The sequence below is a fragment of the Anabrus simplex genome, chromosome 1 (genome assembly GCF_040414725.1).
Source record: "Anabrus simplex isolate iqAnaSimp1 chromosome 1, ASM4041472v1, whole genome shotgun sequence".
Lineage (NCBI taxonomy): Eukaryota > Metazoa > Arthropoda > Insecta > Orthoptera > Tettigoniidae > Anabrus > Anabrus simplex.
The window spans coordinates 1,766,520,672-1,766,546,553 of NC_090265.1; the positions used below are offsets into that span (position 1 = coordinate 1,766,520,672).

At 38.3% G+C, this 25,882-nt stretch overlaps 1 protein-coding gene across 1 annotated transcript in view; it reads left to right on the forward strand.

Moving 5' to 3' along the window:
- The window catches only part of LOC136858759 (glyoxylate reductase/hydroxypyruvate reductase), a 70,621-nt gene that overhangs the window by 10,641 nt on the left and 34,098 nt on the right, over positions 1-25,882 (forward strand). The window contains exon 2 of the mRNA XM_067138537.2: positions 8,824-8,954. Within this exon, the coding sequence (XP_066994638.2) occupies positions 8,824-8,954 (131 nt within the window). The remainder of the gene's footprint in view (positions 1-8,823; positions 8,955-25,882) is intronic.

Below are 25,882 nucleotides of genomic sequence, written 5' to 3' on the forward strand. Positions count from 1 at the left end.
AGTTGAGGGCGAAACATGTCCCATTTAACTGATAGTATGTTTATGTAACCACATTAAGTGGAAATTAATGTACTGAATAGGTGAATTAAAGATCGCCTTTATTGTTTTTGAACCATGAAAAACTTGGCACAGGACAGGCAAAAGTGGAAGAGGTTCATCCCATGACAAGACCTGCCATAAGGCAGAATACCTAGATGATAAATAACCTAGAGGACTGTACAGAATTACAAAGGGACCTTGACAGTATCCAACAGTGGATTGAAGAGAATAATATGAAGATTAATGGAGGCAAATCAATTGTCACAACATTTACAAACAGGAGCTTAAAAACTGAATTTATATATACTTTGGAGGAGGTAGTTGTCCCAAAAGATGGTAAGTGCAAATATTTAGGTGTGAGATTTGAAAGTAATTTACACTGGAAGGGTCATGTTGATGACACTGTTGGGAAAGCATACAGATCGTTACATGTCATAGTGAGGCTACGTAAAGGATGCAACAAAGAATTAAAAGAGAAAAGTTACTTAAGTATGGTTCGTCCATTATTGGAATATGCAAACAGTGTTTGGGATCCTCACCACTAATACCTAATAAAAGAAATAAATTGTGTGCAGAGAAAAGCAGCAAGATTTGTAGCAGGGGATTTCAGAAGAAAAATTAGTGTAGAGAAAGGGGAAAACTAGACTTATAGAATTATATAGAGATTATACAGTAGAGGAAGCTTCGGTAGGAAATTCATGAGAGGCTTCAGTTGGAAAATAATTATATTTACAGGGCTGATCATAAGTATATAATTACATGGGATTTTAGCAGAAATGATTGGGGTAAATTTTCATTCATTGCAAAGGGTGTGAAGGAGTGGAACAGTTTACCTGGTAAAGTGTTTGATCCCTTTCCAAAATCTGTACAGATATTCAAGAAAAGAATAAACAGCAACAGAGAAAATACCATAAATGTTAGAGGGTATTTGACCTGTGTAAATTATTGTAAATTACGAATTTTTGTGAATAAATTAATTCCATCCCCTAGTCTATGGAGGTTGGACAGCTGAAGTAGGAGATAGCTTGTAGGGGTGAAGTACAGTGGGGACTTCGAGGGCCCTGGGACGGATACGGTAGCTGTGAAGGCATTTCAGGAACTCTGAAAAGCAGTGGCAAAAGAGGCTCTGGTTAAGATGCAGCAGGTCGTTATGCATGTTTAGGTACCAAAATGGGTTATAGCAGTTGTATAGTATTTTTTGAAGTGATTCCACATACTGTATATGAATTGATTATGTGTGTAATTTACAGAAGATATTATGTGTAGAATTTTGTAAATAATATAAATTTATTAAGGATGGGCTGTGTGTTTAATAGAAAAATTGTTAATGTAAATTATATAATACTGTGTTTTAGGAAAAATGTCTTATTTTTTTAAAATTTAAAATGTAGTTGTTGAGAACAATGTATTTTTGTGTATCATTTTCCACCAAGGTAGACACCTCATTTGCAAATAGTGTCATTTTATTTGATTTGATTTGATAAAAAGTCATCTTTTCAGCAAATAAATAGAGAAATGGAGCTAAGCTAGTCTAAAATTGTATTCGGACGTCACAAGTCTCACCATAATATTGTTCTGACTGCCAGTTAACTTGTTAGATATTAATAGTTATACATTGATCATGTTCTAGCAAGTTTCTTATTCTAACATTACAACACATGCGAAAATTTTATGGAAACATATTTTAAACTACTGTATATAAATTTCCATAATAAACGTTATTATAAATTACATTTATTTGCTTGAAGTGTTATACTGCGATTGTGGAGTAGGCGAAAATAGTTAAATTTGCTGCATAATAATATTTATACATTTTTTTGTGTACACAATTGATGAAATCCTTACTGAAGTTTCTTTTATATGATGAGAAAGTATAATCTTTCCCATTTAAATAATATGTATCAGTGAATATATTTTTACTTACATCCTAAAATTGTTACAAACAAGTTACCTACAACAGTATGTTCAAAGGACACCTGGTACTGGACAGAGTGGTTCAGATGGTTAGGCGCTGGCCTTCTGACCCCAACTTGGCAGGTTCGATCCTGGCTCAGTCCGGTGGTATTTGAAAGTGCTCAAATACTACACTTGTGTTGGTAGATTTACTGGCATGTAAAAGAACTCCTGCAAGACAAAATTCCGGTACCTCAGCGTCTTCGAAAACCGTCAAAAAAGTAGTTAGTGTGACGTAAAAACAATAACATTATTATTGACATTTAGTACATACAAAAGGGAAAAAAAAAGGAATTGTCCTCATTTATACATTATTTCACAAAATAATTTTGGAAATACGGACTTGAAAAAGGAAGTGAAAATGATAATATAAACAAGTCAAAATACATGAAATGGACCCTATTTTACCAACATTATCCAAATGCAAAAAATATATATATCTACTTCAGTAGTAGTAAATAAGTTATATATTTTGCTTATAGGTGAAGGGGCAAATTCAAAATATTATAAAAACTGTAAACATATTCATTTCTATACAATGCAATCTGTAAACGCAACTTATAAATGAACGAAATTCATGTATAATAATTATATAGTCCTGAAAAGAACATTGAATATTGAATATGCCACAGAGATGGCATTACTTTTAAATGGTGGTTCATGTTTGTGGGTTATTGTAGTCACATCCTAGTTCGTGAACCATGGGCAACGGCTGAGTGGCCTAGTAAGTGGTCCTGAGAGTCGGGATACCAGTTGCTATGGAATGGGAGTGGGCATCTCGGACATATTCTGAGTCATGGCCCTCCTTGTGCTCAGGCGGCTAGGACTATACAATCCACCGGTGGTCCATAACCCGTTAGAGGAGAGATCCTCACTTGGACTATGTGCAAGTAGGGTAGCATCCTGCTTCATGAATTTACTGAGCTCAAAACATTTTAAGCAAGCCTCGGACCTATGGGAGTAATGGAGTCCCACTCCCATTTGACAGGCGAGGGACTCCTTGGAAACAACCTGGCGAACAAAATGGAATTCGATGGGGAACTAACTATCAATATTAATGGGGCTTATGGAAGAAAGAAAGTAGAACTGGCTGAGTCAGCAAAGAGGATGCATCTGGATGTGCTAGGAGTAAGTGATATTCGGGTAAGGGGAGATAACGAGGAAGAGATAGGAGATTATAAAGTGTACTTGATGGGTGTTAGAAAGGGAAGGGCAGAGTCTGGGGTAGGGCTCTTTATCAGGAATACCACTGCACCCAACATCGTTTCCGTTAGGCACGTAAATGAGCGAATGATGTGGGTAGATTTGTCAGTTGGAGGAATTAGGACTAGAATAGTGTCCGTGTGTTCACCACATGAGGGTGCAGATGAGGATGAAGTTGACAAGTTTTATGAAGCATTGAGTGACATCGTGGTCAGGGTCAACAGCAAGGATAGAATAGTGCTAATGGGCGATTTCAATGCGAGAGTTGGGAATAGAAGTGAAGGATACGAAAGGGTGATTGGTAAATGTGGGGAAGATATGGAAGCTAATGGGAATGGGAAGCGTTTGCTGGACTTCTGTGCTAGTATGGGTATAGCTGTTACGAATACATTCTTCAAGCATAAGGCTATTCACTGCTACACATGGGAAGATAGGGGTACCAGATCCATAATAGATTATATCTTAACAGACTCCAAATTCAGGAAATCTGTTAGGAATGTACGAGTTTTCCGGGGATTTTTCGATGATACAGACCACTATCTGATCTGTAGTGAACTAAGTATCTCTAGGCCTAGGGTAGAGAAAGTGAAATCTGTCTGCAAACGAATAAGGGTAGAAAATCTCCAGGACGAGAAAATTAGACAGAAGTACATGGATATGATTAGTGAGAAGTTTTGAACAGTAGACAGTAAGCAGGTTCAGGATATAGAAAGTGAATGGGTGGCATACAGGGATGCTGTAGTAGAAACAGCAAGGGAATGCATAGGAACAACTGTGTGTAAAGATGGGAAAAGGCGAACATCTTGGTGAAATGATGAAGTGAGAGCAGCTTGTAAACGTAAAAAGGAGGCTTATAAGAAATGGCTCTAAACAAGGGCCGAGGCAGACAGGGATTTGTATGTAGATGAAAGAAACAGAGCGAAACAAATAGTTGTTGAATCCAAAAAGAAGTCATGGGAAGATTTTGGTAACAACCTGGAAAGGCTAGGTCAAGCAGCAGGGAAACCTTTCTGGACAGTAATAAAGAATCTTAGGAAGGGAGGGAAAAAGGAAATGAACAGTGTTTTGAGTAATTCAGGTGAACTCATAATAGATCCCAGGGAATCACTGGAGAGGTGGAGGGAATATTTTGAACATCTTCTCAATGTAAAAGGAAATCATCCTGGTGGTGTTGTGAACAGCCAAGCTCATAGGGAGGAGGAAAATGATGTTGGTGAAATTATGCTTGAGGAAGTGGAAAGGATGGTAAATAAACTCCATTGTCATAAGGCAGCAGGAATAGATGAAATTAGACCTGAAATGGTGAAGTATAGTGGGAAGGCAGCGATGAAATGGCTTCATAGAGTAGTAAAATTAGCATGGAGTGTTGGTAAGGTACCTTCAGATTGGGCAAAAGCAGTAATTGCGCCTATCTATAAGCAAGGGAACAGGAAGGATTGTAACAACTATTGAGGTATCTCATTGATTAGTATACCAGGCAAAGTATTCACTGGCATCTTGGAAGGGAGGGTGCGATCAGTCGTTGAGAGGAAGTTGGATGAAAACCAGTGTGGTTTCAGACCACAGAGAGGCTGTGAGGATCAGATTTTCAGTATGCGCCAGGTAATTGAAAAATACTACGAGAGGAATAGGCAGTTGTGTTTGTTTCATAGACCTAGAGAAAGCATATGACAGGGTACCGAGGGAAAAGATGTTCGCCATACTGGGGGACTATGGAATTAAGGGTAGATTATTAAAATCAATCAAAGGTATTTATGTTGACAATTGGGCTTCAGTGAGAATTGATGGTAGAACGAGTTCTTGGTTCAGGGTACTTACAGGGGTTAGACAAGGCTGTAATCTTTCACCTTTGTTGTTCGGAGTTTACATGGATCATCTGCTGAAAGATATAAAATGGCAGGGAGGGATTCAGTTAGGTGGAAATGTAGTAAGCAGTTTGGCCTATTCTGACGACTTGGTCTTAATGGCAGACTTTGCCGAAAGCCTGCAAAATAGGTGCAAGGAGTATGGTATGAAAATTAGCCTCTCGAAGACTAAATTGATAATACCAATATAAATGGTCCGTTATTGGACATTATAAATTTTCCAGCTAACTCATTCCTGGTTGCCAGCGTTTCGCCCCCGTGTGCTAGGCTGGGCTCATCAGTTGGTACCTAGCACACCTACCAAGACGCTGGCTAGTGCATACCGTGGAGGCCACTGTGTAGGCTAATTGTAGCCACCGGCAGTGCCAATGCACTATGAGAGACCCTGTCTCACTACTAAATTGATGTCAGTAGGTAAGAAATTCAACAGAATTGAATGTCAGATTGGTAATACAAAGCTAGAACAGGTCGATAATTTCAAGTATTTAGGTTGTGTGTTCTCCCAGGATGGTAATATAGTAAGTGAGATTGAATCAAGGTGTCGTAAAGCTAATGCAGTGAGCTCGCAGTTGCGATCAACAGTATTCTGTAAGAAGGAAGTCAGCTCCCAGACGAAACTATCTTTACATCGGTCTGTTTTCAGACCAACTTTGCTTTACGTGAGTGAAAGCTGGGTGGTCTTAGGATATCTTATTCATAAGTTAGAAGTAACAGACATGAAAGTAGCAAGAATGATTGCTGGTACAAACAGATGGGAACATTGGCAGGAGGGTACTTGGAATGACGAGATAAAGGCTAATTTAGGAATGAACTTGATGAATGAAGCTGTACGCAAAACCGGCTTCGGTGGTGGGGTCATGTGAGGCGAATAGAGGAGGATAGGTTACCTAGGAAAATAATGGACTCTGCTATGGAGGGTAAGAGAAGTAGAAATAGACCAAGACAACGATGCTTAGACTCGGTTTTTAACGATTTAAAGATAAGAGGTATAGAACTAAATGAGGCCACAACTCTAGTTGCAAATTGAGGATTGTGGCGACGTTTAGTAAATTCACAGAGGCTTGCAGACTGAACACTGAAAGGCATAACAGTCTATAATGATAATGTATGTATAATGTATTTAATAAAAATATAGAAATACGAGCCACTATTAAGAATTTTTTTAAATGTACTTAACATGTAAATATCTTTTATAGTAATTATAGTGAATTTATTTTTTTTTCCATTTTTTAACAATGATAGAACACTTTGTCTCGCGGTGCAGTCATGCACTGCCCACTATGCCGCGGTTATTTTACCTTTCCACTTTATCCATAATTTTGTAAATTGTACTGCTCTAAAAATGTCTGAACATTTTTTATTTGATGAAACTTATTTCATAACTAAAAATATAACTTTATGTGGTGATTGTGTTGATTATTGCTTTAAGAGTAAAGTAAGTTCAACAATGCAATGTCCGTCTTCGTAGCATATTGTTAGCGCTATTAGCTGCCGTCATTGGAGGCCGCAGATTCAATTCCCAGTACTGCCAGAGATTTAAGAATGGCAGGAGGGCTGGTACGAGTTTAAAATGGTACATGCAGCTCACCTCCACGGAGGATGTGTCATGTCTGAAATGAGCTGTACAACATCAGGACGAGGATACGAGTTTTGTCCCGCTCCATGGGAAAATAGTTAGCTAGGAGTTCCGGCTTCTATTCCCGGTTGGGTCTGGGATTTTAACATTCATTGGTTTCTTTTTTTTTTTTTTCTGGTTCGGGGCTGGGTGTTGGTGCCGTCTTCAGCAGTAGAATTCATCTTAGGTAGGGTGCCAACCTCGCAGATGTGCATTCTATCAAAAACATAGGGCGTCATCTCAAAAGATTAGCGCCAGGCCTCTTCGGAAGCCACAGGCCATTGACAAATGTTGTTGTTATTATTATTATTAGTGAGCCTCCATGGCTCAGGCGGCAGTGCAACAGCCTCTCACAGCTGGGTTCCATGGTTCAAATCCTGGTCACTCCATGAGGATTTGTGCTGGACAAAGCAGAGGCGGGACAGGATTTTTGTCCAGGTACTCCGCTTTTCCCTGTCGTCTTTCATTCCAGCAGCACTGTCCAATATCATTTCATTTCATCTGTCAGGCATGAATCATTGCCCCAGAGGAGTGCGACAGGCTTCAGCAGCCGGCACAATTGCTATCCTCGCCAGTAGATGAGGGCTTCATTCATTCCATTCCTGACCCGGTCGAAAGACAGGCTGTGGATTTACATTTTCATTATTATTTGACTGTTATTGACCAACCAGCCTCTATTAACACTAATCAGAGGGGATGTAGAAGATGCCTGATCTTCAAAGAACAGAGGCATTGGCAGAACATCATCCGCAAACATTAGAGTAGGCCTATTAGTTCTTTGAAATATTCTCTGATAGATTTTGTAATCCGATCCATGACAGTAATGAACAGGAATGGTGACAGGCCACTTCCCTGCTGGAGGCGCTTCTTGGTTAGCATTCTGATGGCATATATCAGGTCTGTAATACATATTAAATATTATTGATGGGCTGTAAAAAAGTGCCCTTTTAGTTGTGGTATTCTTATGTTGTGATTCTTCTCTCACTTAAATACACTTAAATACAATACAACTACGCAGGCACACCAACTTTGGGTAATTATTGGTTTGGTGGGGGGCGGCAATATTAACATGAACACAGGCATGTGAAATGAGGAACAGTTATTAATGCAAATATTCCTATTTAATAACAATAATCATAAACAAACAGGAAAACAGAACAATAATGTTGCTTGTTTCTCAAATACATTTTGAACGAGTCTTATGTGTGGAGTTGTCAATAATGTTTTCAAGTAAAGAAAAATAGAACTTGATTCATAAATAAATATTTTTAAGGAATATTTTATGTATGAAGTTATCAAAAATAACCACAAGAAAAAATTGGAACTTGCTTCATAAATACATTTTCTTAATAAATGTCATATTTATATTATGTATATTATGTGTTTCATGGTTCAAAATGTGAAAAGCTCTACTATCAGATGTACTGCCTGAACAGTCTCCATTGGGAAATGCAATTCTCTGAAGGAATGCCTGCTTTCTAATCTCGTTCCTTGATATAAAACTATCTACCATCTCCAGATTTAATGCCTTGGCAGCCTCCGAAGACTACACAACTCCATGTTTTAAGGGGACTTAACATCTAGGAGAAGAATTTTTGTGGGGACGAAGTGGCACTCTGCCCCTCCCCCTCCCCCTCCGCCCAGGTCACTTTTGGGAGCCCAAAAATGCCTTGCCCCTCCCAAAGTCGGTGCCACTGGTACTACATACAGTACCATACAGTTTTAGAGTATGTTGAAATAATTAGCAGTTAAAAGAAAGAAAGAGGGAGAGGGAATCGTATTTTCACAATACTGAATGAAAACCTACAACCTGTTTTGCAGTCTTTGACCGGGTCAGGGATGGAATGAATGAAGCAGATATAGGCTATTAGTACGATGGGGTCACCACTCCCAAAGTGATTTATTAATGACTGATAGATGCTATGAAATGAGAATGGAGAGTGTTGCTGGAATGAAAGATGACAGGGAAAACTGGAGTACCCGGAGAAAAACCTGTCCCGCCTCCGCTTTGTCCAGCACAAATCTCACATGGAGTGACCGGGATTTGAACCACGCTATCCAGCGGTGAGAGGCCGACGCTCTGCCGTCTGAGCCACGGAGGCTCCCTTTCACGATACTAATCAAGTTTATTATATTTTTTATTTTCAGATGTGAATTAATCATTTGCCCTGAACTTCCATATCCTAGTCGTAAGGACATTCTGAACAGAATCAAAGGTGTGGATGCAGTATTCTGGTGCACCAAGGAAAGACTGGACACTGAAATGCTTGATACTGCAGGTATACACTAAATCATATGCAGTCTCTATATACTGATAAGTACAGAGTTCTTTGTGTTGTTATAATTATTTGGATAATATAAATTATTCCTTAAAAGACCTTCCATGGTTGACTGTCAAGGTGTCACCTGTGTGGGACTAGGTCCCGAATTACAACTCTGGATGTGATCCAGTGAGGTGATAATGAGGCCGCTCCTCTGGAGTACAGACGCCTTGTGCAGCCGCCCCTAACCTGGAGAACAGACGCTGCATAATGGATTCCAATGGCATTTCCTCCACTGTGGGGACCATCACCCCACCCAAAGGGGCTCATTCGCCCGAAGCCATTGGCCCCCTTAGGGAGTCAGGTTATTTCCCGCCGCCCAACACTGTGCTCTAGAAATGGTAATGAGGGAATGGTTTAGAAAATGTCCCCCCAAAATAAAGATTGGCCGAAAAATCAAAACAAATTGCCTGGGTTTTGCTGACGATTTAGCATTACTAGCAGTGGACATAAAAGAAGCAAAAACCCAGATATCAGAACTTCAAAACATTGCAAATAAAATTGGCCTCAAAATATCATTTGAAAAAACAGAAATTATGCCCCAAAAACCAACACAGCTAAAAAAAGTCACCATAAATGGTAATAAAATCAAAATAGTAACTCAGTTTAAATATCTTGGAGAAGTAATAACACATAACTTAAATGAAAAAATCTCAATCCAAGTAAGAACAAATAGATTAGCTAAAGCACAAAAATTAACATGGGATATCTACAAAAAGAAATGTCTATCAATAAATACAAAAATAAAACACTACAACACAGTTATAAAACCGGAAGCTACATATGCAGCAGAAACACTCTTTTACCTGAATAAACAATCAAAGACTGACAGACTTCAGAAAATTGAAAGGAGGATTGGAAGAACCTGTATCAACAAAAAATATCAGAAAGATGGACAGTGGCGGTTAATACCTAACAAAGTCGTGTACAAAGAGCTAGAACCCATTACAGATACTATGCGTAAGAGGAGACTGGGATTCTTTGGACATATCATGAGGATGCAGGACTCGAGACTTCTGAAACAACTAGTACAACACAATCTCGTCTCAAAAAATACCACAACAGGATGTAAATGGATCAGAGAAGTAAGAGAGGATCTGAAGGAAATAGGCCTTACAACAGAAGACACCAAAAATAAGATAAAATTGAATACAAAACTCAAGAATACAAACCTCCGCTTTACCCTTACACAAAACAAACCAACAACACGCACATTTTCAACTGAGGAAAGGGCACGAAGATCGGAGCGTCTGAAGAAGTACTGGGAGGACCGCAAAGCCCGAACAATCCCTTCAAAGAGACCTGAACGACGGACTGACTAAAGTGATCCTATGTGGTCATAAAAGAAGAAGAAGAAGAAGAAGAAGAATATAAATTTAGTCTGTTATTCCAACTAGTAAGGAAATTTAACAGAATTTTGATGAATTAAAAAAAAGAATTTAAACATTATAAATATCTCAGTATTATCTTTTACAACTGTAGTATCCTGTAAATAGGTATTCAGTTATTGCATTTTGTTGAGCACATATAGCACAGTACATGCCAAATAGATGTTCAGTACACTGGCAGCCAGACATTGGTGAAACCACAAACCATAACCTTTGGCTTTTGTGGCTGATGCTCTACTGATTGAGCTATAGTGTCCTTGTCATTTTGGCCCTGTTGAAGAGAATCTGAGCTAGGTCTACCACTACCGCAATCACAACTGTATTGGTACCACTACCTACCCATCGCGGCTTATTTGAATAGTATTCAGCTTTCACTATCACATTATACTTCGAATATGCATTCGGCAGGTTTTTATTGCTTTGTGCTTAATTCGCTTTGATTTACATTGTATGTACTCGACAATCTAGAGTTAATTTAAGACCATATTTTCAAAATTGGACGAATACAAATAGGTACATTTTCAGGAAAGTTGTTTTACTTTCTCCTGTAATACAAGTATATTTTTCTGCAGGAAAAAGTACTGTGCTGTTGTTTGAGTCATCAGTTCATAGACTAGTTTGATGCAGCACTCCATGCCACCCTATCCTATGCTAAACTTTTCATTTCTATTAACTACTGCATCCTACATCTGCTCTAATTTGCTTGTCATGTTCATACCTTGGTCTACCCCTACCATTCTTACCGCCTACACTTCCTTTAAAAAAAAAACTGAACAAGTCCTGGGTGTCTTAAGATGTGTCGTATCATTCTATCTCTTCTTCTCATCAAATTTAACCAATTCGATCTCTGAGCTGGTTATTGTCCATGTTTCACTTCCATACAATGCCATGCTCCAGATGAAAGTCTTCAGAAACATCTTTCTAATTCCTATATCAATGCTCGAAGTGAGCATATTTCTTTTCTTAAGAAAGCTCTTCCTTGCTTGTGCTAGTCTGCATTTTATGTCCTCCTTACTTCTGCCATCGTTAGTTATTTTACTACCCAAGTAACAATATTTATCTACTTCCTTTAAGACCTCACTTCCTAATCTAATATTTCCTGCATCACCTGACTTCATTCAACTGCCCTCCATTACTTTTGTTTTGGACTTATTTATTTTCATCTTGTACTCCTTACCCAAGACTTCATCCATACCATTCAGCGACTTAAGATGTACAATATTATAGGTTAGGATCAACCTTTCAATACTCCGTAATAAGATGGTAAAAAGTAGTTACAACCTGTTTAATGGGACCGGTTTCAACACATTTTAAGTGTCATCATCAGCCAATTTGCGAAGATCTTAAAACAACTAGCACATTGAATACAGGCAAAAAATTAACATTGTATCATAACGTAGCAATTCAGTAAATGTTCAAAACACAATAATCACAGTCAAGAGAGTAAACAGAACATCACTATCTTGCGCCGAAAACAAATATAGCTGAAGTTCATAAGCAGGTCAAATATTCGCTTATGTAAAGTCGTTGCTAGGCAGGTCTTGTAGGCATTTGTTTCTCCGGCCGAAGAGCAAAAGGTGACGTGAATGAAGTCCTAGGAAAACAGTGTAGGATTTAATTTCGTCAAATTTCAAAGTGGATATATAGGTTTTATAAAATAATTTAAAACGTTAAAAAAGAATAAAGCCAAATAAAAAATATATTTAAAAAATAGGAAGAAATAATGAAAGAAATACGAGGTTCAACTCGAAACAACTTGCCGTAGTAATTGATAAAGAAATGATAAATAGAGAAAGGGGGGGACGTTAATTAGAGGGTGGTGATGGTGGTGGTGGTGGTGGTGGTGGTGGTGGTTATTGTTATTAGAGGAAATACAATTGGGCAACAATCCTTAATATAATACTAATTCGAAGAAAAAAGAAAAAGAACCGACACTTCGAAAAATGAAGATATCGGTTAAAGGAAGACAAGGGCCACGAAGGGCGTGAAAATGAAAGACTCCCTAGCCCTCGCAAACCTAATAGCATCGGGGTCGGAAAAGAACAAGAATTGACCAAGGGAGGTCGGACAGGATAGATGAAAGTGAGGAGCCTGGCACAAGTAAGTGGAAGCAATGCCAGGACTCAGCTAAGGGCCCCGTGGTCGCCAACCCACGCTCTGAAGTTCAGAGCCCCTGGGGGATGGAGGATGGGAAGGAAAGAAAAAATGGAAGGGATCCGATACTTCGAAAAATGAAGATAACAGCCAAAGGAAGACAAGGGCCACGAAGGGCGTGAAAATGAAAGACTCCCTAGCCCTCGGAAAACTAATAGCGTCGGGGTCGGAAAGGAACAAGAGTTGACCAAGGGAGGTCGGACAGGATAGATGAAAGTGAGGAGCCTGGCACAAGTAAGTGGAAGCAATGCCAGGACTCAGCTAAGGGCCCCCGTGGTCGTCAACCTACGTTCCGAAGTTCAGAGCCCTTGGGGGATGGAGGGTGGGAAGGAAAGAAAAAATGGAAGGGATCCGATACTTCGAAAAATGAAGATATCAGCCAAAAGAAGACAAGGGCCAACGAAGGGCGTGAAAATGAAAGACTCCCTAGCCCTTCGGAAACCTAAAAGCGTCGGGGTCGGAAAGGAACAAGAGTTGACCAAGGGAGGTCGGACAGGATAGATGAAAGTGAGGAGCCTGGCACAAGTAAGTGGAAGCAATGCCAGGACTCAGCTAAGGACCCCCGTGGTCGCCAACCCACGTTCCGAAGTTCAGAACCTCTGGGGGATGGAGGGTGGGAAGGAAAGAAAAATGGAAGGGATCCGATACTTCGAAAAAATGAAGATATCAGCCAAAAGAAGACAAGGGCCACGAAGGGCGTGAAAATGAAAAACTCCCTAGCCCTCGGAAACCTAAAAGCGTCGGGGTCGGAAAGGAACAAGAGTTGACCAAGGGAGGTCGGACAGGATAGATGAAAGTGAGGAGCCTGGCACAAGTAAGTGGAAGCAATGCCAGGACTCAGCTAAGGGCCCCGTGGTCGCCAACCCACGCTCTGAAATTCATCGGCAAATCTCAAGGTCTTAATTTCCTCTCCTTGGATTTGATTACTTCTCCAAATTCCTCTTTGATTTCCTTTACTGCCTGTTCTATGTACACATTGAAAAGGAGGGGGACAGACTGCAGCCTTGCCTCACTCCTTTCTGTATTGCTGCTTCTTTTTCAAAGCCCTCAATTCTTATCACTGCAGACTGTTTTTTATACAGATTGTAGATAAATCTTCATTCTCGGTATCTGATCCCAATCACCTTCAGAATCTTAAACAGCTTGGTCCAATCAACATTATCAAATGCCTTTTCTAGATCCACGAACACCATGTACATGGGCTTGTCCTTCTTAATTCGATCCTCTAAGATAAGACTCAGTCAGGTATTGCTTCACGTGTTCCTACATTTCTTCTGAAGCCAAATTGATCTCCCAACTCAGCTTCAACTTGTTTTTCCATTCTTCTGTAAATAATACGTGTTAAAATTTTGCAGGCATGAGATACTAAACTAATAGTGCAGTAGTTTTCACACTTGTCAGCACCGGATTTCTTGGGAATAAGTATAACAACAATCTGCCGAAAATCAAATGGCACTTCTCCTGTCTCGTACATCTTACACATTAAATGGAATAACCTCGCCATGTTGGTTTCTCCTAAGGCAGTAAGTAATTAAGAGGGAATACCATCAATTCCAGGTGCCTTGTTCCTATTTAGGTCTCTCACAGCTTTGTTAAACTCTGACCTCAAAATTAGGTCTCCCATTTCATCAGCATCAACAGCCTCTTCATGTTCCAGAACTAAATTATCTACATCTTTACCATATACAACTGTTGGATATGTTCCTGCCATCTTTCTGCTTTGTCTTCTTTCTCTACGAGTGGCTTTCCATCTGAGGTCTTAATATTCATACACCTAGGTTTCCTTTCTCCAAAGGTTTCCTTGATTTTCCTGTATGCAACATCCACCTTTCCTAGGACCATACAACCTTGCACTTCTTCAGCCATTCTTCCGTAGCAACCTTGCACTTTCTATCCACTTCATTCTTCAGTCACCTGTATTCTTTTCTGCCCTCTTCATATCTAGCATTCTTGTATTTTCATTGTTCATCAATCAGGTCTAGTATCTCCTGAGTTATCCACTGATTCTTAGTTGATCTTTTCTTCCTTCCTAACATTTCTTCAGCAGCCCTACTGACTTCATTTTTTATGATTATCCACTCTTCCTCTATTGTGTTTCCTTCAGCCTTTTCATTTAGTCCTTGTGCAACATGTTCCTTGAAATTCACACTCTTTTATTTCAACTTGTCTAGATCCCATCTCCTTGTATTCCTTCCTTTCTTCAATTCCTTCAACTTCAGATGGCATTTCATAACCAACAAGTTGTGGTCAGAGTCCACGTCTGCTTCTCTGAAAGTTTTGCAAACCAACACCTGGTTTCTGAATCTCTGCATAATCATAATGAAGTCTATTTCATACCTTCCAGTGTCTTCAGCTCTTGTCCACGTATAAAGCCGTCGTTTGTGGTGTTTAAACCAAGTATTAGCAAGAACTAAATTATGATCAGTGCAGAATTCAACCAGCCGACATCACGCAGCCAACGTTAGCGAACACCTCACACTAGTCCCAAGGATTTCTAACTCCAATTGTGCCATAATCTGCTCCATCCATCTCTGGTTTGCTGGAACTCTCCCTACTTTCAAGTTATAGTTACTTTTTAAAGAGTCTACATTGGTGTCCTACGTTGTATAAGATTAATTCTACTGCTAGCGTGTAAATACGGACTAGTTCAACTTGTATCTCCTTCTGGCATTGTGTTGGCTCTCCTACAGAATTCCTAACTACTGAAGTTCTCGCCATTTCAACCTTAGTGTCGTCGCCATGCGCCTTTTAACTGACTCAGCTTGACTCGTACTATTCAATAAACTCTATTTCAACTTTTGTTTTGCTCAATTTTAGAACTCCACAGTCAATAATTAATCCACGCTTCACGCATTGACATATATTTTAAGATCCACTATATCTATATCTTTTTACTTTAACAACCTCATGTTTGTTTTAACTTTATAGACTGCCATCGTTCAAAGTATTCCTCTACAAATGCTTGCTGTTAATCTGTAAATATTGATATAATTTCAAGTCTAGTGTTATCATTTTACTTTTTATTATGGCTTTGTCACTCTTTTAACAATTTTTATCATTCAGCTCAGGGCCCTGACCTAATCTTTGTAATTTAAGGCTGATGATGTTCGCTATGTCGAACGAAACATGTTCCTTTATTTAAGACACCTCATGATTATTTTATAATTCAATGAGTAATATAATGTATTGAGTAGGTGGTTGTTATTAAAAGGATTTTATAATTTTAACATACCACTTAGTCGAGCAGCTCTTCTTCTTTCTCTCAATTCTTCCCAACCCAAACATTGCAACATTTTTGTAATGCTACTCTTTTGTCGGAAATCACCCAGAACAAATCGAGCTGCTTTTCTTTGGATTTTTTCCAGTTCTTGAATCAGGTAATCCTGGTGAGGGTCCCATACACTGGAACCATACTCTAGTTGGGGTCTTACCAGAGACTTATATGCACTCTCCTTTACATCCTTACTACAACCCCTAAACACCCTCATAACCATGTGCAGAGATCGGTACCCTTTATTTACAATCCCATTTATGTGATTACCCCAGTGAAGATCTTTCCTTATATTAACACCTGGATACTTACAATGATCCCCAAAAGGAACTTTTACCCCCATCAACGCAGTAATTAAAACTGAGAGGACTTTTCCTATTTGTGAAACTCACAACCTGACTTTTAGCCCCATTTATCAACATACCATTGCCTGCTGTCCATCTCACAACATTTTCGAGGTCACGTTGCAGTTGCTCACAATCTTGTAACTTATTTATCACTCTATAGAGAATAACATCATCCGCAAAAAGCCTTACCTCCGATTCCACTCCTTTACTCATATCATTTATATATATAAGAAAACATAAAGGTCCGATAACACTGCCCTGAGGAACACCCCTCTCAACTATTACAGGGTCAGACAAAGCTTCACCTACTCTAACTCTCTGAGATCTATTTTCTAGAAATATAGCAACCCATTCAGTCACTCTTTTGTCTAGTCCAATTGCACTCATTTTTGCCAGTAGTCTCCCATGATCCACCCTATCAAATGCTTTAGACATGTCATTCGCGATACAGTCCATCTGACCTCCAGAATCCAAGATATCTGCTATATCTTGCTGGAATCCTACAAGTTGAGCTTCAGTGGAATAACCTTTCCTAAAATCGAATTGCCTTCTATCGAACCAATTATTAATTTCACAAACATGTCTAATATAATCAGAAGGAATGCCTTCCCAAAGCTTACATACAATGCATGTCAAACTTACTGGCCTGTAATTTTCAGCTTTATGTCTATCACCCTTGCCTTTATACACAGGGGCTACTATAGCAACTCTCCATTCATCTGGTATAGTTCCTTCGACCAAACAATAATCAAATAAGTACTTCAGATATGGTACTATATTCCAACCCATTGTCTTTAGTATATCCCCAGAAATCTGATCAATTCCAGCCGCTTTTCTAGTTTTCAACTTTTGTATCTTATTGTAAATGTCATTGTTATCATATGTAAATGTTATTACTTCTTTGGCCTTTGTCTCTTCCTCTATCTCGACATTATCCTTGTAACCAACAATCTTTACATACTGCTGACTGAATACTTCTGCCTTTTGAAGATCCTCACATACACACTCCCCTTGTTCATTAATTATTCCTGGAATGTCCTTCTTGGAACCTGTTTCTGCCTTAAAATACCTATACATACCCTTCCATTTTTCACTAAAATTTTTATGACTGCCAATTATGCTTGCCATCATGTTATCCTTAGCTGCCTTCTTTGCTAGATTCAATTTTCTAGTAAGTTCCTTCAATTTCTCCTTACTTCAACAGCCATTTCTAACTCTATTTCTTTCCAGTCTGCACCTCCTTCTTAGTCTCTTTATTTCTCTATTATAATAAGGTGGGTCTTTACCATTCCTTACCACCCTTAAAGGTACAAACCTGTTTTCGCATTCCTCAACAATTTCTTTAAACCCATCCCAGAGTCTGTTTACATTTTTATTTACCGTTTTCCACCGATCATAGTTACTTTTTAGAAACTGCCTCATACCTGCTTTATCAGCCATATGGTACTGCCTAACAGTCCTACTTTTAAGACCTTCCTTTCTATCGCATTTATTTTTAACTACCACAAAAACAGCTTCATGATCACTAATACCATCTATTACTTCAGTTTCCCTATAGAGCTCATCTGGTTTTATCAGCACCACATCCAGGATATTTTTCCCTCTGGTTGGTTCCATCACTTTCTGAATCAGCTGTCCTTCCCATATTAACTTATTTGCCATTTGTTGGTCATGCTTCCTGTCGTTCGCATTTCTTTCCCAATTGACATCTGGCAAATTCAGATCTCCTGCTACAATCACATTTCTTTCCATGTCGTTTCCCACATAGCTGACTATCCTATCAAATAATTCCGAATCCGCATCAGTAATGAAAGCTGTAAGCGTTATGGACCACTTAGAGAAATTTGGTAGTAAGCCTGGTTAAGGTCCAGTACAGTAAAAAAAATTGCCCCTGAAAACCACCCAAAACAAGTGTGTAAGTCAGGTAATGGGATAGACTGAAGGGCCACCTTACGATTCAAGGCACAATAATCAACAACAGCACGGAAGCCACCAGAGGACTTCGGTACCAGGAAAACAGGAGAGGCGTATGGTGAGGTAGAAGGTCGGATGGCACCTTCTTCAAGCATTTTCTCGATAATCTTTTTCAGTTCAAGCATACGAGGAGGTGAGAGTCGATACGGAGGAGATCTTACAAGGTTGGGTATCAGTTAGCTCAGTATCATACTCAAGGACATCTGTCACACCTAACTTACTGGTGAATACTTCCAGAAATTCACTACAGAGGGCACAGATTTCCCTAGCTTTCTCTTTACTCAAATGATCAATTTTTAAGTCCTCAATACTATTAATTTCATCTGGTACAGACGCAGATACACAAGGAGCATCAATCAAGTTAAATTTACAGGTGGGAGAAAATTTAAAGAAGAAAATTTTGTCCTGAAGGTCAAGAACTAATCCAGTCTTTGACAAGAACCTAGTTCCTAAAATCATATTGCACGATAGGTTAGGTACTACAAGACACGAGATTTTCCAGCCATAATTTCCTATTCTCAATTTCACCTTCACAGCCCCAAGAACTACCATATTATTACCATTAGCAGTGACACATTTTACCCCAACAGGTTGTAATGCAGGTAATTTACAAGCACTCTTCAGTTTAGAATACCATGCAGAATTGATCAAGTTCACAACGCTTCCAGAATCTATTAATGCAATTAATGGTTCATTGTTTACTTCAACACTAGTGAAGGTACCTTGAGAAACAACATTACCACATATTTTGCTGCAGTTAAGAGGGCAAATAACTTCATCCAAATTACCTATATTCCCAGAATTTTGAAATTTACAAGACCTGTTATTAGTTTTTAGTCATTTACTACACCTTCGAAATGAATTAGGGCAGAAATTTTTAGTATGCTGCTTGGAGCCACATAGATAACAACAAATATCAGATTTATGACCTTTGGATGGGCATGAATTCTTAAAGTGCTCAGCAGAACCACACACATAACATTTTTTTAAGTTCACACTACAGGGCACTTTAGCATAACCAGAACAATTAGGATTGGTAGAGGGAGGATGAAGTACTAATAGAATAGTTAGCTACAAGCCCAAGACCCAACCAAGCATAAGGCTCTACTAACCGAGAGATGGTTGAAAACAACCTGCGTGAAGCACCGTTCGACAGTGAAAAAAAAACACAAGCACGCATATCTGCTACCACTTACTAAGCCAGTCCCACGATCTCCCCAAATCGTCCAGAACGGTCAGCAAATAAATTAAACAAATTATGGAAGCATATATCACCATAACAGCACTACAACATGGAAAAATAAAATAAAAGCGAACTTACCGTAAACAGTGCAGATGATAACAAACTGTGGACCGTGGTAACTGCATTAAAACTGATCAACTACTCCAAGAATAAACACCAGACATTGAACTGAATAAATAAATTTATTTAAGGTATGCAATTAATTTTAAAGCCACTGAACATCCCCAGAAGAAAAATAAATCTCAAGAAAATAATTACTGAACCAAAGAAGGAATCGGCCGATACCCCAAGGATAATTACAGTAAAACTTACAACTACATTAGTAAACCGTACGTAACTTCACCTTCCTTGGAATTTTACATCATTTTGAGATGTCTACATTAAATAGAGTTTTCAATTTCTAAGATTTTAAACCCCGTTCTAGATTTTCAATTTCAGAAATAAATTTAATTTGTTTTAAAACCCACGGCAAAGACATTCTTGTGAGAACTTGTCATTAAATCTGATTTAATGACACTCCATTCATCAAGGTTCCTACATCTTCTAGAAGACTACACTTTTATGTGAAAATCAAGCATAACCTTCAAATACTGATATAATCTCTTCTCATAGCAGCTCCAACCAGTTCACTTTCGCAACGGTTATATCAGAGAGTATCTTAAACCAATCAACTTACTGAAAATACATCATAACATTCGCCTTTTCTTAACCTATCTTTTAAGGTTGGAACGTATAATATAAACAAAATTCAGCCTCTGACTTACGTTAGCAGCTACCGCAGCAAATATATGCTGACTTTCACAACGAAGAGGATCCAGTTCAGTTTCATACAAAGGCCGTTTTTAGAACTTTATATCAATACAAATACTTTTTTAGACAAGATTTTAAATTAGTCTACAATAATTTAAACATGTGCTTGTACTTCCCAATATCATATTTCTTAACCACTGTTCCATAAATTTTAATATCATAACAAATCTTAGCTCAGTTCTTATAAACTATAAATGTTATCGTTTTTAAAAAAATGTTTGTTTTAAGATTAGTTAATATGCTGATGATGCCCAATACGAAGGGCGAAACATGTCAATAATATTCAGATCTTTTATGTCTAAATAACCACATAACGTGGTACTGTATGTATTGAATAGGTTGAATAATAAATGTATACCTTTTGTAAATTAAGTGATATGTTTCGAGCTGTCAGTGGAGAGATGGTGTGGGAGGACATCAGTAAACGAATAAGTTTGGATGGTGTCTTTAAAAGTAGGAAAGATCACAATATAAAGATAAAGTTGAAATTCAAGAGGACAAATTGGGGCAAATATTCATTTATAGAAAGGGGAGTTAGGGATTGGAATAACTTACCAAGGGAGATGTTCAATAAATTTCCAATTTATTTGCAATCATTTAAGAAAAAGGCTAGGAAAACAACAGATAGGGCATCTGCCACCTGGGCGACTGCCCTAAATGCAGACCAGTATTGACTGATTGAACAACAACAAGAATACAACAGGCAAAGAAAATATCACAAAAATACTACTAGTTAAACATTCTACAATCCAGCACCATCATATACAGTACAAATTCACACACAACTTAACTGGGGACCTACACCTTTGAACATAGAAAAATAGGGTGTGTTAAACTTTTTTTTTTTATCGTAGCAATGGAAATGAATACTAAAAGGAAACTTAGTATGACAAAGATATTATTCCTTAATAATATGTCTACATATTTATAAATCATACAAACCTATGCCATTATATTATATAATTAATTATTCAAAATGGCGCTGTGCAACAAATGAATATTTTTCTATGATTATTTTTTTATTATGATTAGTAATGTTATAGCTACAATATCAACTAGAATCAATGAAATTCACCAAGTATAATTTTTTTTTCATGAGGTTATTTTCAAGTAGTCAATTTTTCCTTAACTTTCATTTGAAAATATTTTTTTAAACAACCAATGAAGCTAATTCAATTATTCTAGTATATTTTCTTCTCCATGAAATATACATGCATGCAAAATTTTGCCATAATACCTTAAAAACTTTCAGAGTTATCAGAGAAACGGTTCTGAAAAACAAAATTTATGGGAAACAAGCAACAACTTACCGATAAAGGGCTTGCTTGGGTTACTGGGCTTCATGATTTTGGTCATAACTTCGAAAGTATTGGAGACATTAGCAAAAATTTTGCACTGTTATAAAAGGAAAAGTTCAATTTTAAATTAAAAAATAAATTGTAAAATTGCATTTTTGGTCGGTCAAAGGTGTTGGTCTCCCCTTAAGTATTTCCAGTGTTTAACACCATACTATGGGTTGAGCTTACTCTGCTAGCTTAACATTATAATAACATTATATACCAATTCACATGTACCTTAAATATGACTTACAGTAGATTGAGTGGTCAATTCACGGACTATTATTTTAGCATTGTAAGTACAGCACATTCAAACACAAATTCTCATATACCTTAAATAATTCAGATGCCTTAATACTACAATTTACAGTGGGTTGAACGTTGCATTAAAATATGACACCATCACATTGAAATTTAACACTCTTCAATATCATTCCATTTCATCTGTCAGTCATTTATCATTGCCCCAGAGGAGTGCAACAGTCTTTGGCAGCCGGCACATTCCCTATCCTTACCACTAGATGGGAGCTTCATTCATTCCATTCCTGGCCAGTATCCAGTATTCGGGAGATAGTAGGTTCGAACCCCACTGTCGGCAGCCCTGAAAATGGTTTTCCGTGGTTTCCCATTTTCACACCAGGCAAATGCTGGGGCTATACCTTAATTAAGGCCACGGCCGCTTCCTTCCCACTCCTAGCCCTTTCCTGTCACATCGTCGCCGTAAGACCTATCTGTGTCGGTGCGACGTAAAACAACTAGCAGAAAAAAAAAAAAAGCATTCCATTCCTGAACTTGTCGAATGACTGGAAACAGGCTGTGGATTCTCATTTTCACATAGAAATTTACACACAATTTACAGACTGGTGGAGTCTATTCTTCAAACATCTGACATTTTTGAGTCTGGCTTCATGGCTAAATGGTTAGCTTGCTGTGCTTTGGTCACAGGGGTCCCGGGTTCGATTCCCGGGAGGTAATAATTACTTTGCACTGTACTTTGTACCTTCGTTCATACACCGATTAAAAGTTAATAATGAAGTTCCTATAGGGCCTGTCGTAATAATATTGCAGTTCAAGCCCCCAACATAGTTTTGACAGAAATTACTGTACACAACCTCTTATTTTTTTGGCATTTAAGGACACTTATATTCTCCGTCCCGCATAGTAGTGAAAATATTAGTAATCGACCAGCGGTAAAATTCATATAACCGCATTTCAGTTTAGAATTGTAGTGCAGAAACGTATATTTAGATAGTATAGTATCTTACCTTCTATATTCATGTGTATCTTTGTGTGTGTATCTATTAGAGCATAGTACTAATAATAATCTGCCTAAGCATTTAGCTTTGTTGGTAATCTTTGAGTACAGTAGTTCGTGCAAATTCCAAATTTGCAATTTCAATTTCTGTTTATGCTTAGTAGTGACATACGGTACCGGTATTGTAATTAGGATACGCCTGAACGTAGTTTAAAATTATTGTAGTGTACTGTGCTGTAGTATATGAGTAGGCCTAATATCTTATTAGAAATTAGCGTGCTTATTTTATTATTGTAAATTTTTTGTGTAGTATAGTAGATATATCTGTAGAAACTCTCTTACTAAAATTCTGCTGTTGTAATTAGGAGAGGCTTAGCTGCAGTATAGAATTGTGTAATTTTTGTGTATTCCTTTCGGTATTTGGTAATTAACAGTAGTTTTTATCTGTTAGGATGTTGCGGGATAAAAATAGAATACATCTAAGTAGTATTATAGTGTAGTAGTATATTAATTACCTAATTGTTGTGTGATCTTTTAGTACTATCTTAGACCAAAAAAAAAATTCGTTTTTTTTTTTTTTTTTTTTTTTTTGCACAAAGAAATTAATTTTATTTTTCCTTTTGTTTTCATTTTGTCAGTGCAAGTGTAGGAACTGTGGGTGTGGCAAGGCATTGAGGGGTATGAGGGAGGAGTTGGAGAGTTTGAGGTAGATAATTAGGATTGTCACAGAAGACAGGAAGGAAGGTAGACCTCCCTAAAACAATGTAAAGGTTAGAGCAGGTGTAAAAAAGGGATGGGAAGAAAAGGGGAGAACTGTAGAAAAGAGGTGGTCTAATGTTCTACGGGGAAGGAGATTGCAGAATTCAGGACAGGTGTCCGTGAGAAATCGGTACGAGCCACTCCAGGTAGAGCAACAGAGGGAAGATGAGGAACAGGGAACTGTTGCTGAGATGTGTGGATGTAAGAGGAAGGGAAAAAGTAGGAAAGGGAAATGTGGAGTAGAGGATAGGAAAAGACAGGTGGAACATGGTCATGGGAGGGAGAAAAGGGAGGAGGAAGTAGCTTCTGCAGCTATCAGGAAGGATAGGGTTGACCAGGAGGGGAGGGGATCAAAGGAGGTGGGTAGGGTTGAGGCTCTGGTCATGGGGGATTCCATCGTTAGACACGCGGGGAAAGTGAGTGGAGGAAAGGGAACCAGGGTAGAGTGTTATACAGGAATTAGGCTGAGGCAGATGCTGAGAAAAGTAGAAGAGAACGAGGAGGGGAAGAAGAAGGTGGTAGCATTTCATGTTGGTACCAACAACATAAGGCAAGCTAATATAAGTACCAACATAGTTGGGGATGTGTAGGATCTGGTAAATTCAGCACGGGTGAAGTTTAAGGAAGCGGAGATTGTTATCAGTGGAATACTGTGTAGGAGGGATACTGACTGGAGGCTGATTGGGGATTTAAATGAGACCATGGAGTGGGTATGTGGAAAACTTGGAGTGAAATTTCTAGACCCTAATGGGTGGGTAGAAGATAGGGATCTGAGCTCAGATGGCCTTCACTTAAACCGCAGTGGTACATATAAGTTAGGAAATTTGTTTGGAAGGGTTATAGGGAGGTACATTCATGGAAACGGGGTTGTCTAGGGAGTGTTGATGAGGGTACAGAGATCTGGAAGTCAAGTAGGGATGACATAAAAATGTTAATGTTAAACTGTAGAAGTATTGTAAAGAAAGTAATAGAATTAAGTAATTTAATAGATATATATTTACCAGATATTGTAACAGGAGTTGAATCATAGCTGAGAAATTATATAATGGATGCAGAAATTTTCTCACGGAACTGGAGTGTGTATCGTAGAGATAGGATACGAATGCTGGGAGGGGGGAGTATGCATTCTGGTGAAAGAAGAATTTGTAAGCTATGAAAAAGTTAAAGATGACAAACGTGAAATTCTAGGTGTAAGACTCTTCTCTAAAGATAATAGGCAACTTGATGTCTTTGGAGTGTACAGACCAGGGAAGGGTAGCGCTAACATGGATTCAGAATTATTTGATAAGATAATGAGCTATATGGGAAACGACATTGAAAGGAATGCGATTGTAGCGGCAGATCTGAATTTACCAAATGCCAATTGCGAAGGAAATGCGAACGACAGGAAGCATGACCAACAAATGGCAAATAAGGTAATAAGGGAAGGACAGCTGATTCAGAAAGTGATGGAAGCAATTAGAGGGAAAAATATCCTGGACGTGGTGCTGATAAAACCAGATGAGCTCTATAGAGAAACTGAAGTAATAGATGGTATTAGTGATCACGAAGCTGTTTTTGTTGCAGTTAAAAATAAATGTGATAGAAAGGAAGGTTTTAAAAGTAGGACTATTAGGCAGTACCATTTGGTTGATGAAGCAGGCATGAGGCAGTTTTTAAAAAGTAATTATGATCGGTGGAAAACGGTAAATAAGAATGTAAACAGACTCTGGGATAGGTTTAAAGAAATTGTTGAGGAATGTGAAAACAGGTTTGTACTTTTGAAGGTGATAAGGAATGATAAAGACCCACCTTATTATAATAGAGCAGGGCCTCTCAAATGCTCAAAATCTCATGTGTGCATAACGAGGCGCAAAGACTCCGTGCACTGTGCATCGTTTCGAATTCGGCTGAACTCGGCTTGACTCTGATGGTGTAGTGAGCTGAGAGCAACGAAGCATTCGGTGATAGACGGCTTGCTTATCAGTGAAATAGATAAGCGCAAGACAACAACATAATAATAATGGAGCAAAACCTGTTTCAAAGAAAGCAAAGACTTCCGAAAGTCCATTTCAATCGAACTGGGAACTTTCATATTCCTTTGTCAGTCGTGACGATAAAGCCAAATGCTTAATCCATTGGACAATAATTATGTGATAAGTTAATCAAAAAGATTTTCCAATACAAAGGCTTAGCTCAAATTCTACGAGAATTTGTCGAAGGAAGATTTACCTAAGCTGCATTGAGAAGCAGCTAAGATTATTTCTATATTTGGTTCCACATGCATATGTGAAAGGTATTTTTTTCCTGCTTTGACTTGTGCGAAAACTAGATTGCGTGCGAGTAGGCCTATTTCTGATTGTAATTTA